The 13,231-nt window shown below is 41.0% G+C and overlaps 1 protein-coding gene across 4 annotated transcripts in view; it reads left to right on the top strand.

Moving 5' to 3' along the window:
* Nucleotides 1-13,231, top strand: part of LOC121373337 (AN1-type zinc finger protein 6-like) — a 36,213-nt gene that overhangs the window by 2,903 nt on the left and 20,079 nt on the right. For 3 of the 4 annotated variants that reach the window (XM_041499913.1, XM_041499912.1, XM_041499911.1), the window contains one exon: nucleotides 8,748-9,009. In XM_041499913.1, the coding sequence (XP_041355847.1) occupies nucleotides 8,775-9,009 (235 nt within the window). In that variant the 5' untranslated portion in view covers nucleotides 8,748-8,774. The remainder of the gene's footprint in view (nucleotides 1-8,747; nucleotides 9,010-13,231) is intronic. The other variant, XM_041499914.1, reaches the window with a different exon arrangement.

Consider the following 13,231-nt stretch of genomic DNA (forward strand, 5'->3'; position numbering starts at 1 on the left):
TTGAATTTTGCGTATGCATTTCGTAATCTGTTCGCCACATGAAAACGATAACTTTTATCTTATGGGCGCATCCATTTTGTATCCCATAATCCTACTTACAACAATGGCGTCCTTTCGGTCATTTCCGTGAAATATATTTGCGAAAATTGCCAGCAATTACTTGGTTATGTCCGTGAACGGTATTAGGGAAGGTGATCGAAACCGACTTTGGAGTATCCACGCGCATAACACAGTTGTTGTCGTCACTGACAAATTGAACTCCGCCAGATCTGTGATCAATACAAAGTACTGTAACTGCCTGGAACATTTTCGACCTCAGATATGGGCACTTGATCAGATGATTGTGAATGTGCAGGTGCGTTACTCGCATAGTTGACTTGAAGTCAGCCAGTGATTATTTCAATCGCAACTTCTCATCGAATTCCGTAGGCTAATTTATATTATACCAACAGATCTTGTCGAGTTAAAAAAGTTAAATTAAATTAAAAAGAAAATGATAATCAACACTGTAATCAAGGTAATTAAAATAGTATTTTCCTCATTGTTAACAAGATTTACCTTATTTTTGGTGCATGCAGAATTTTAATGGTGCATTAACTTTTTTTTCAGCATGCACCTGGTGCATGTAGATTTTTTTTTTCATTTCTAGCCCTGTATACATGTTATATTAAAGAAGAGACCACTGTTTTCTTTTTTAGAATGGAAACTTTTGGCTAAATAGATGATTGATGTTCGTGCATATATTTGTCTCTTGAAAAAGTAATTTTAATAGGGACCTCAGGGATCATCTTAAATATTAAGTATCGTGCCGCGATTCTCAACGTAACTTAGAAATCGCTACACGATTTTGAAGGAATGCTCAAATAAGGCTTTTGGACTGTTATTCATATTCAACACTATATATTACACATTATTGCTTAACCTTAACCACGTTGAGTGGGTACAAGTTTATACATTTTACTGACATATATTCACTTATAGGTCTACATTTATCAAAAACGTAATTCACTATTGTTTGGTATCTACTTATACCCTTTACAGTATATATGAAGTATCAATAAAATAATTTAATTATTTTTTTACCTGTTTTTAATATATTCGCAATAAAAAGTTGCGTTTTTCCCATTGCTTGCCAAAAAGCCTCTAAACTCCAAGAGTCGAGTCACGTGACCCCGTGACGTGCTAACCGGCATAACATTCGCAGCCTTTCGGTCATTTTACATGGAAATGGAACACATGTATTTTTAAAACTCGAAAATGTTATTCTATTGAATTGAATTGTATGTTTGGAAACATGGTGAACCATTGTTTGTTGTATGGATGTACAAAAGCTGCAGTTAAAGGCAAAAGAAGTTTGCATATTTTTCCAAAAGACAAACCGACATTGTTTGCACAGTAGTAGTTCTTAAACCGAAATGGAAAGGACCGTCAGATGGGATTCAATCTGCAGTGACCACTTCACACCTGGGGATTACAACAATTATCTAAGATGGTCGATGGGAATGGCACCGAAAGTTTTGTTAAAGAACCCCTCTCTCTCTCTCTCCCCCCCCCCCCCCCCCCCCCCCCCCCCCCCCCCCGTTTAGCCCATTTGCAGCCCGGAGCCCGAACTTCGCCTGGAGACAAAAACAGCCCGAATGTTAATGCCGAGGTGTACATTGTTCATATTTGGCACAAAGATACACTGCAACATGATGCATTTATATACTCTTCAAAAGAAGAAACGCAAAACCACATTGTCGTAACATTTGGAGAATTGATTTAATTATTGAATGGTGAGTCCGATAATTACCAAATGTTGCAGGATTGTTCACAATTCACTCTAGTCCATTGTGAGTAAGTGATAGGACACACCACCAAGGTCAAGGTCATCTGGAGTCAATACCGGGTGTGGCCTCCGCGTGTGTTGACAACTGCCTGGCACCGCCTGCCCATTGAAGCAACCAGAGTACGGATGACGTCCCGGGGGATGGTGGCCCACTCGGCCTGCAAGGCTGCTGCCAGCTCGGGCAGGGTCTGGGGTTGTCGCTGTCGGAGGCGTCGGTCCAACTCGTCCCATAGATGCTCAATTGGGTTCAAATCCGGTGATATCGATGGCCAAGGAAGGACATTAATGTTGTTGTTCTGTAGGAAAGCCGTTGTGAGACATGCTGTGTGAGGCCTGGCGTTGTCATGTTGGAACACTGCGTTAGCGTTGGCCATAACTGGAACGATGTGTGGCCGGAGGATCTGGTCAATGTAGCCCTGTGCATTCAGGTTGCCCTGCACGTGGACCAGGTCAGTTCTGCCAGTGTGTGAGATGGCTGCCCACACCATGACACTACCCCCGCCGACTCTGTCCACTTCCTGCACGCAGTTTGCCGCATAACGTTCACCACGACGCCTATACACGCGACATCTTCCATCATGACGTCGGAGCAGAAATCGGGACTCGTCACTGAACCACACCTGTCTCCATCGCAGTTGAGGCCATTGTCGATGAATCTGGCACCACTGCAGTCGGAGTCGACGGTGTTTGTGGTGTTAAGATGACACCTCGAACTGGACGTCTGGCACGAATTCCTACCTCACGTAGGCGGTTCCGTACGGTCTGGTCGGATATCCTGCGCAAACCTGGTATTGCTGCGGCTGTGGAGGTGGCAGTAGTCAATCGTTCCCGAAGGTGGCGTACCCCGATGTAGCGGTCCTGCCCGGGGGTAGTGACCCGTGGTCGACCGGATCTAGGGAGGTCACGTGTTGATCCATGTTGCTGGTAACGGTCCCACAGTCTGGAGATGGTGCTTGGGGACACATGGAATGCCCTGGCAACGGCCGTTCTGGATTCGCCTGCGTCTAGTCGGCCGATGGCATTGTTTCTCTGCGGTTCACTGAGACGTGGCATGTCCTGGATTGTCAACTGTCGGCCAGATACAGAGGCCAGGCAAGCGAACACCCTGCACTTTTATACTATCGGTGTTCATGTTGCACGTGCAGACAACGCACGTGCAGTGGTGACATGGTTTGCACGTGGCTGCGTTTTTGCGAATATTCACATTTTGGAACTTTATTGTACAGTAGCTGCGTTTTATCGAATGTAACCGTGGGAATGTGTTTGGGACATGCAATGACCTTATATTCACAAAGCATGAACCGGTAGGAAATATAAAATCGGAGTTATAACCCATTTGTACCCTTTTGCGTTTCTTTTTTTGAAGAGTATATATGTTAAAAAAATAAATGTAGGAAAAATATTTTTAGAAATAAAATCAAATTTTTCGCGTTCAGGCCGTACATAATGATATCCCAAACATTGCTTGAAAACAAAAACAGCTAGGCCTACCGAATGTTAATGCGATTTTTAGTAAAAAATATTTTTCCTACATTTATTGTTTTAACATATACAGTCAGACCTAGTTACTGCGACATTTACACCATTCGACCACAAATTGTCGGGAACACCTTCCGACACCGACAGAGCAAATTGGGAACAAACATGCATCCGATGACTGAAAACACCTCTTTACAATGACATTACATAATCACAGATACCGTAGCATATTGGCAGTACACACACAACCACTTAGATTCCTTGATCTCGTAGTGAGCCGACTGTGTCACATGTTGTCCGAGCTACCAATGTCTGAGAAATCTGTAGACATGTATTGCTTTTGCAAATAAGCCTTTAGTTAACCAGTTAAGGGATTAACTTCGAAAAATAAAATCTTCTATTTTCATATTTAATGTATGTACGTGTATTTGTTGTTTTTAATAATAATTGCAATACATTAATTATTTAAATGCTATCCAGTCATCAGTTGATATTAATTAGTATTTTTTCTAAAAAATATTTTTCCTACATTTATTTTTTTAACATGTATAAATGCATCATGTTGAGGTGTATCTTTGTGCCAAATATAAACAATGTACACCTCAGCATTAACATTCGGGCTTTGTTTTTGTTACCGGGCGATGTCCGGGCTCCGTACTGCAAGTAGGCTGACCGCATTTGGCTTGACGGATCATCGTCGGTGTACTACAGTTCAAACTGATGGGGAAGTACCCCAAACAGATTTTCTCCTTCTTCCTCACCAATCGAGGTAGCATTAGGATAAATAGACAAATGTGACAAGTCCGAAATGTCCAAACTAACATCCGATAAGAATGAGCTATTTTCTGAAGAATCATTACATGCCGTCACCATGCTAACCTACTAATGAATGTGTGGAATTCACCTGATGCTACGTCACAGGTCAGATACGGGTCAAATCTACTGGATCAGTGTTTTTTATTAATAATTGGGATATTTTTGTTTTCTATGGTTAATAATGTAATCTTCATGTATTTGTGCCATGATTGTGGACCTTTAAATGTTTTATAAATACGTAAAATATTTTAGATCAGTTAATGGTGTTTAAAATTAGGAAAAATTTGGAAAAGTCGCATTTACTTAGGGCATTTGTGGCCAGCTGTCTGGTATTTATGTCCATTATTCCTGATAACAGTGGTTTTCTGACCAGAATTAAAAAAAAAAACCGAACTACAATTCATATTGCAATATTTGGTGATTTTCGTTGTTAGTAAAACGATCAAATTTATTATCAAATTAGCTATCACAATCAGCTATCAGTTCCTGAAAATGATTGCGACTTGCAGCCATTGTTGTCAAGTGAGAATACTTGCCGAAAACCACTTTTTGAACTAGAAATCCAAGCTATTTTCCGCTGAAAAACAACAAACAAAAGCTAGCATGCTGTAAACTAAACTGTTTCCTGTTGAGAAAAAACATTTCTGGTGAATGTCGTGTGCAAAATGGCAGGAAATATTAATTGTGGAATGCACTGTATACAGTGTACAATATGTCGACTGGCGAGGTATCTCACCTGCAGTAGTCACATAAATTATTTTATTATTTAACATTTAATGAAATATCTAAAAATATCTGAAATAAAAATAGTTATAGGTCACTCAGTGATGATAACACATTTTAGAGTGAAAATTTAACTATAAAGTGTTATCTTCACTGTCAGAAAGCCGGAACTATTTTGCTGGTGGCATTTTAAAAATACAAATGTAAAGGTAAATTGCCAAAAGTTATATAATAAATAGAAAATTTTGTGACGTTTGCAATTATGATAAGATTGCAAACTTCACTCGATGAGATATAGATCACATTTGACCAAAAACATGAAATATCCTCTTTATATTGAACTTATAATAAATTTATCACCCACGGAAATTAAAAAAACAAATTGGAAATTAAAAAAACAAATTGGAAATTAAAAAAACAAATTGCATTCGGTGAAGGACCCATTTCTGAAGCAGTGTGAAGCAGTACGTTTTAAAATGTGTATTTGTTTTTTGTTTGTTGTTGTTGTATTTTTACCATATTATGCACATGCTTATACTCGAACTCCTTCACGTTTTTCCGGGAAAAGAGTTTCCCATGTCTGTTAATAGACCCGAAGAAACGACCAACACATCCTTTAACATGAATGTTTAGGCCTACCCTTCAAAACTGGGACGAATTATCTAGTTCATTGTGTTTTTTTAATGTAAACGGTACCTCTGAAACTGCACAGACCCACAGGTAGTCATTTATTGCAAAGCTTGTGTTGCGTTTTTGACAAATGTTAATTAAGCAACCAAAGTTAAATGGAAACTCATTTTGAAGTCATTGAAGTACACCAGTGCTCTACAAAGCTAGTTCAAATTTACTCTTCCCTGGCCAGTAAAGTATAATATTTTAGTTGCCAGCCATTTATATTTAGTAGCCAGCTAATATGGTATATATACAGTCAGACCTCGTTACAATGACCATGTTCGTCCCTGGGTCACTTTGTCGTATCGAAATTACCGGTGTATCGAATTGTCATGAGTTATCTCCATTGCCAAAATAACGTAACAAAAAATACTAATTAATATTAACTGATGACTGAATAATTAAAAAAATTGCAGTTATTATCAAAAACAACAAATACACATACTATATTAAATATCTTTTTAAGAAACATTAAATATATTAAACAAGGCGCATTCCTGGTCAGTCCAATTAAGACACCTATGATTGGTACCTGTTTCGTTTACAAAATATCATGGAAAAGAGAAGATTTTATTGTCGAAGTTAATCCTTTAATTGGTCGACTAAAGGCTTATTTGCAAAAGGCTGTGTGTGTATTACCAACATGCTACGGTATCTGTGATTATGTAATGTCGTTGTGAAAAGGTGTTTTCAGACATCAGATGCACGTTTGTTCCTAATTTGCTCTGTCGGTGTTGGAAGGTGTGAATTCCGGTGTAATGAACAGAATAACACTGATGTACGTTTGTTCCCGACAATTTGTGGTCGGATGGTGTAAATGTCATAGTAACGACGGTCGTTGTAACGAGGTCTGACTGTACTTGTATACTGCATGATATACATTAGATTTTTAAATAGAGTGAATAAAGAAATTTGAAATACGTTTTACTGTTTCTGTCTTCATGTATTAATGGTATGACCTGATCATCCCCTGATGGATCACAGACAGCTGTGGATATCATTAATCCATGAAGAGTCACTGGTTTAATTAAAACATTTAAACACCTATAGTATAAAGAGTTTGTTCCTTAATTATTAAAGAGTACTTTTGTCAGTTGTGTGATCACAGTGTGTCCACCATGTGAATGTCCTCCGACCATGAAGGCATTCTTTGAGGCTTTCTATTAACTATCGCTGGCAAATTCCATACCCAGTAATTTTATTAAACAAAATTAAGCAAATTAATATTTTAATGGACTGCTAAGATATCCATTTAAATTGCAGTACTCATTAAAAGTTAAATAAAAGCATTGTGATAATATCTACCAGGCGTCAGTGTGTTGCTAGTAGTCACCAATCGGCTACCTTACTTTTGATTTAAATAATATTTATATTTGTCACATACTGCCATGTAAATCCATAAATACTGTTTTGTAAATAGTTGTATCTTTAAAGCCGTCTAAAAGTCGAGTCATAAAAATAGAAACATGTTTTCATCCTCCACTGGTGAACATGACTTCCGACTTGATTAAAACAACTTTCACAACTGGAGAAGTAGTTATCGTGGAGATACCGTTATCATGATAAGCACGAGACAATTGGAGCGCAGCATAACACATGTATATAAGTCAAACATTTAAAGTAATTAATGTTTGAGTTTCAAACAGACAAGTAAAGACACACAGTGACTTAAAAATCTCATTTCAATACATACATAGAACCGGGCTCTAAATAGGACAGGACCAACATGGTCCAAAATTGAACTAGGGCCAAATTATTTCCAAACGCTTGAAATTCAAGTTAAGGGAGATGACATCATAACAAAGTATTACCTCCCTTAACAGGTTTACTCTTGAATACTGGAAAATTGTTATTCATAGTCCGATATAACTTGTCTCAAACTTTTTTTTTTCAAACAAACTACAGATAGAAAACAAGTTTTATAGAAGATAAATTGCTGCTGGTCCACTGTTTTCCGATGTCCAGTTTTGTTTACAGATTAAAGTAAAATTATTGGACAGTCGCCTACTGGCAAATGTGTTTTATTTTTTAGATGCCAGGGATTTTTTTTTAGTCACCATGGCAAGTATTTTACTCGTTTTGTAGAGCACTGTACACATTAGTTGGTACTGTATCTTTACTTCTGGCTTTGTTATTATAAAGTTATTTGAGTTGTGTACATGATTGGAATTCGTTTACATCTTGCATGCCACGGCTAAGTAACATTGCTATGTTCAGCCAGTCATGTTTTGCTAGACATTAGGCAAACTATTTTGACTGGTTCCTGAAGTCGTCATTCCGTTCAATGTGTATGGTAAAAATCAGTCTTTCAAGACGAGCATTAGCAACAAACGGATGTAGCTTACTCCTGTCAAAAACCTGGGCAGGTGCAACTGACTTGAGCAGTAAACCTGATAAATAAGACACTCCACATTTGCCAGTGTTCAGTACTGTACAGGCACTAATCGTCAGTTTTACAGCGTGTGACAATAGTAAAAGGGTAATAGGTTTTTAAACTTACACTAGGTTAAGCCTAAATTGAAATTGGTTAATTATTTAAAAACAAAACATCTTCCCCAAAAGAGGTCAAAACTAAATTTTACACTGATCAATGTCCATGGATTGATCGCGTTAGGACAAACAAACTTCATTTACAAGTATTTTCACCTGGCAGCTTTCAAGCTAGTGCCAGCACACAAATAGTATATTTTCATATTTATTATATGAAATTTGATGGAGAAAAGCTACAAAAATCGCTCATCATAGATTCTCGTTTGATTATCGTTGGCCATTAACCTTTTTATTTGTATCTATCTACTGAAGAAAATCGTTCATGTAAACACTAAAACCATCCGAACGACATATTATATACCACTCGATATCGACATTGGTATTGTGTCAATACCGAATACCGTACCGATACCGAGGTAAATCACACAAAAATACTGATATTGATATCGAACCTCAAATTTCAATACCACCCAGCTCTAATGCTAAATGTTTAATAAGTGTAGCACATTATGTTTTATTCACATGTTTCTGTCAATATAATGGTCAAAACTGAAATTATACTGGTAAAATATTAGCTTGTATATTGTTTGTCTATTAATATTAGTTGTAAATTAATAAGTGTTAGCTTGCCTGACAGCGGGCTAAATATCTCACCTGCAGTACTTGGAGAGAATGTTAAAATTGTTCTTTAAGCACAAGATGCTCTCCTTTAACGAAGCACTTGTCTTTACTGTTACAGGCGGTCCAGAGTTCACTAATAGGATAAATGGAACAGAACGGCAATCAGAATCTGCCACCCACCACTCTATGCCGTGCCGGATGCGGTTTCTACGGAAATGCCACGTTTGATGGGATGTGTTCCAAGTGTTACAAAGATGCCTTGAAACGTAAACAGAACTCGTCTCCCGTGAGCAGCGGCCGGGTGACGCCCACCACAGCGGCATCAGGTGAGCCAGACAAGGTCTCCAGCATGACTGCGACCTTGGCTCATACAAGCTTAGGTAATTATTCACTACGGTACTGTTGCCTTGCTTGGAGCATGGTTGCCCTCTTGCTTTGTGATCTTTTCACTTCTGTAAGTAGCATGGGGAAACATGGGGGTGGGCTGTAGCATGGGGAAACATGGGGGTGGGCTGTAGCATGGGATAACATGGGGGTGGGCTGTAGCATGGGATAACATGGGGGTGGGCTTTAGCATGGGATAACATGGGGGTGGGCTGTAGCATGGGGAAACATGGGGGTGGGCTGTAGCATGGGATAACATGGGGGTGGGCTGTAGCATGGGGAAACATGGGGGTGGGCTGTAGCATGGGATAACATGGGGGTGGGCTGTAGCATGGGATAACATGGGGGTGGGCTGTAGCATGGGAAACATGGGGGTGGGCTTTAGCATGGGGAAACAGGGTGGGCTGTAGCATGGGGAAACATGGGGGTGGGCTGTAGCATGGGATAACATGGGGGTGGGCTGTAGCATGGGGAAACATGGGGGTGGGCTGTAGCATGGGATAACATGGGGGTGGGCTGTAGCATGGGATAACATGGGGGTGGGCTGTAGCATGGGGAAACAGGGGGGTGGGCTGTAGCATGGGGAAACATGGGGGTGGGCTGTAGCATGGGATAACATGGGGGTGGGCTTTAGCATGGGATAACATGGGGGTGGGCTGTAGCATGGGGAAACATGGGGGTGGGCTGTAGCATGGGATAACATGGGGGTGGGCTTTAGCATGGGGAAACATGGGGGTGGGCTGTAGCATGGGGAAACATGGGTGTGGGCTGTAGCATGGGATAACATGGGGGTGGGCTGTAGCATGGGATAACATGGGGGTGGGCTGTAGCATGGGGAAACATGGGGGTGGGCTGTAACATGGGGGTGGGCTGTAGCATGGGATAACATGGGGGTGGGCTGTAGCATGGGGAAACATGGGGGTGGGCTTTAGCATGGGAAACATGGGGTGGGCTGTAGCATGGGGAAAGGTGGGGGTGGGCTGTAGCATGGGGAAACGGGGTGGGCTGTACATGGGGAAACATGGGGGTGGGCTGTAGCATGGGATAACATGGGGGTGGGCTTTAGCATGGGATAACATGGGGGTGGGCTGTAGCATGGGATAACATGGGGGTGGGCTGTAGCATGGGATAACATGGGGGTGGGCTGTAGTATGGGGAAACATGGGGGTGGGCTTTAGCATGGATAACATGGGGGTGGGCTGTAGCATGGGATAACATGGGGGTGGGCTGTAGCATGGGGAAACATGGGGGTGGGCTGTAGCATGGGGAAACATGGGGGTGGGCTGTAGCATGGGATAACATGGGGGTGGGCTGTAGCATGGGGAAACATGGGGGTGGGCTGTAGCATGGGGAAACATGGGGGTGGGCTGTAGCATGGGATAACATGGGGGTGGGCTTTAGCATGGGGAAACTGGGTGGGCTGTAGCATGGGGAAAGGTGGGGGTGGGCTGTAGCATGGGATAACATGGGGGTGGGCTGTAGCATGGGGAAAGGTGGGGGTGGGCTGTAGCATGGGGAAACAGGGTGGGCTGTAGCATGGGATAACATGGGGGTGGGCTGTAGCATGGGATAACATGGGGGTAGGCTGTAGCATGGGGAAACTGGGTGGGCTGTAGCATGGGGAAACATGGGGGTGGGCTGTAGCATGGGGAAACACGGGGATGGGCTGTAGCATGGGGATGCACAAACCAAAGATGAAGTCATCTAGGCAGGTGGCTTGTAGGAGGTTGTGAGTCCAGTTTTTACAAATTCAGCTATCACTATAATCGGGCATTGAGGATTTAATTTTGTTTAATGATACTGCTGGAATCTAGATATTTTGGATTCCATCTCATAATCTTATGCTTCTGACACAAATTTTGGGATTTATGGAAACGCTGAATCCCGCTAATTTCACAGCTTGGCTATATTACTATTGCACTCTTGATTTATCATCTCTCACTTCTGTCTGTAGCATGGTTAACATAAGGGAGAGGGTTACGATACTTGTGCCATTAATAAAGTCAGCTAGGTTTAACTTAATAAGTAGCTAAGTGACATTGCTATCCTCCTACAAAAATGTCTTTTGTAAATAATTTTAGAAGATATAGGTAAAAGTGTTTTGGAAAGAACTAAAAATTACTATTTTTGTGTGCAAGCCTTTCGTAGTTGACTGCTGGTTTTCACACTGTATCAGTGTATGGTCTTAAGTGGTCATCGTCTGGCTTCATCTGTTACTTGTGCAAGTAGCATGGCATCATATGGGGGAGGGTAGGTACCGTAATTGTTAGTTTATGCTGTACACCCGTTCAGATTTCGTGAACAGCCCTAATTAAGTAGCATGGCATCATATGGGGGAGGGTAGGTACCGTAATTGTTAGTTTATGCTGTACACCCGTTCAGATTTCTGGAACAGCCCTAATTAAGTAGCATGGCATCATATGGGGGAGGGTAGGTACCGTAATTGTTAGTTTATGCTGTACACCCGTTCAGATTTCTGGAACAGCCCTAATTAAGTAGCATGGCATCATATGGGGGAGGGTAGGTACCGTAATTGTTAGTTTATGCTGTACACCCGTTCAGATTTCTGGAACAGCCCTAATTAAGTAGCATGGCATCATATGGGGGAGGGTAGGTACCGTAATTGTTAGTTTATGCTGTACACCCGTTCAGATTTCTGGAACAGCCCTAATTAAGTAGCATGGCATCATATGGGGGAGGGTAGGTACCGTAATTGTTAGTTTATGCTGTACACCAGTTCAGATTTCTGGAACAGCCCTAATTAAGTAGCATGGCATCATATGGGGGAGGGTAGGTACTGTAATTGTTAGTTTATGCTGTACACCCGTTCAGATTTCTGGAACAGCCCTAATTAAGTAGCATGGCATCATATGGGGGAGAGTAGGTACCGTAATTGTTAGTTTATGCTGTACACCCGTTCAGATTTCTGGAACAGCCCTAATTAAGTAGCATGGCATCATATGGGGGAGGGTAGGTACTGTAATTGTTAGTTTATGCTGTACACACGTTCAGATTTCTGGAACAGCCCTAATTAAGTAGCATGGCATCATATGGGGGAGGGTAGGTACCGTAATTTTAGTTTATGCTGTACACCAGTTCAGATTTCTGGAACAGCCCTAATTAAGTAGCATGGCATCATATGGGGGAGGGTAGGTACTGTAATTGTTAGTTTATGCTGTACACCCGTTCAGATTTCTGGAACAGCCCTAATTAAGTAGCATGGCATCATATGGGGGAGGGTAGGTACTGTAATTGTTAGTTTATGCTGTACACCAGTTCAGATTTCTGGAACAGCCCTAATTAAGTAGCATGGCATCATATGGGGGAGGGTAGGTACTGTAATTGTTAGTTTATGCTGTACATCCGTTCAGATTTCTGGAACAGCCCTAATTAAGAACAAAGAAGTAATATTTTGTTTAATTACACCACTAGACCACATTGATTTATTAAACGGACAGACCCTAGTTTTTAAACACTAAAGCACATTTTTCACCTAGACCCTAGTTTCACCCGTAAAAATTGACACTAAGTTTGGTTAATTTACAAACTTGTTACAAATTCGGATCATTCACTATTATTGGAATCGGGTGATTTTTAAATGACATCATTTTGATAAATGACACTACTTCCTGTAGCTGCTGGTGTGTGAATTTGTACGGATAATTTAGTTATATTGGAAGGAATTGTCGGATTTGTGTTTAGTTTATATTTGTGAATGTGAATGAAGGTAATATGTCAAACATTTACACTGTCGAGGGAACCGTTTAATTTTTGTTTGTAGAACGCAACCCCTGCAATTAAGAAAATGTCCACGACAAAAAACAAGCAGTAGAAATTTAATGCCATTCCATTGGTCCAGTCATAGCAATGTGAGTTTGTTAATTTCCTGATAAACCTAAAAAATAACGTCGGGAACGTCCTATCTGATGATGTCACTTTGTTATATTTGTATATTGTCTTAATGTGTGTTAGGGAGTGGGACATAAACCAGTAGTAAAAGCTTGCTTGATGCACGGTCAGTCTAAGATCGATCCCCATTGGTGGGCCCATTGGGCTAGGTCTCGTTTCAGCCATTGCACCACAACGTTTATTCAAAGGTTGTGGTATGTGCTATCCTGTCTGCTGTAAAATATCCCTTGCTGCTAGTACTAATGGAGTTGACATTGCGACTGAGACCTCAAGGGTCTCCCCCTAGGTCTCGCCCCCTCTCTCTATCTC

This window comes from Gigantopelta aegis, chromosome 5 (genome assembly GCF_016097555.1).
Source record: "Gigantopelta aegis isolate Gae_Host chromosome 5, Gae_host_genome, whole genome shotgun sequence".
NCBI classification, from domain to species: domain Eukaryota; kingdom Metazoa; phylum Mollusca; class Gastropoda; order Neomphalida; family Peltospiridae; genus Gigantopelta; species Gigantopelta aegis.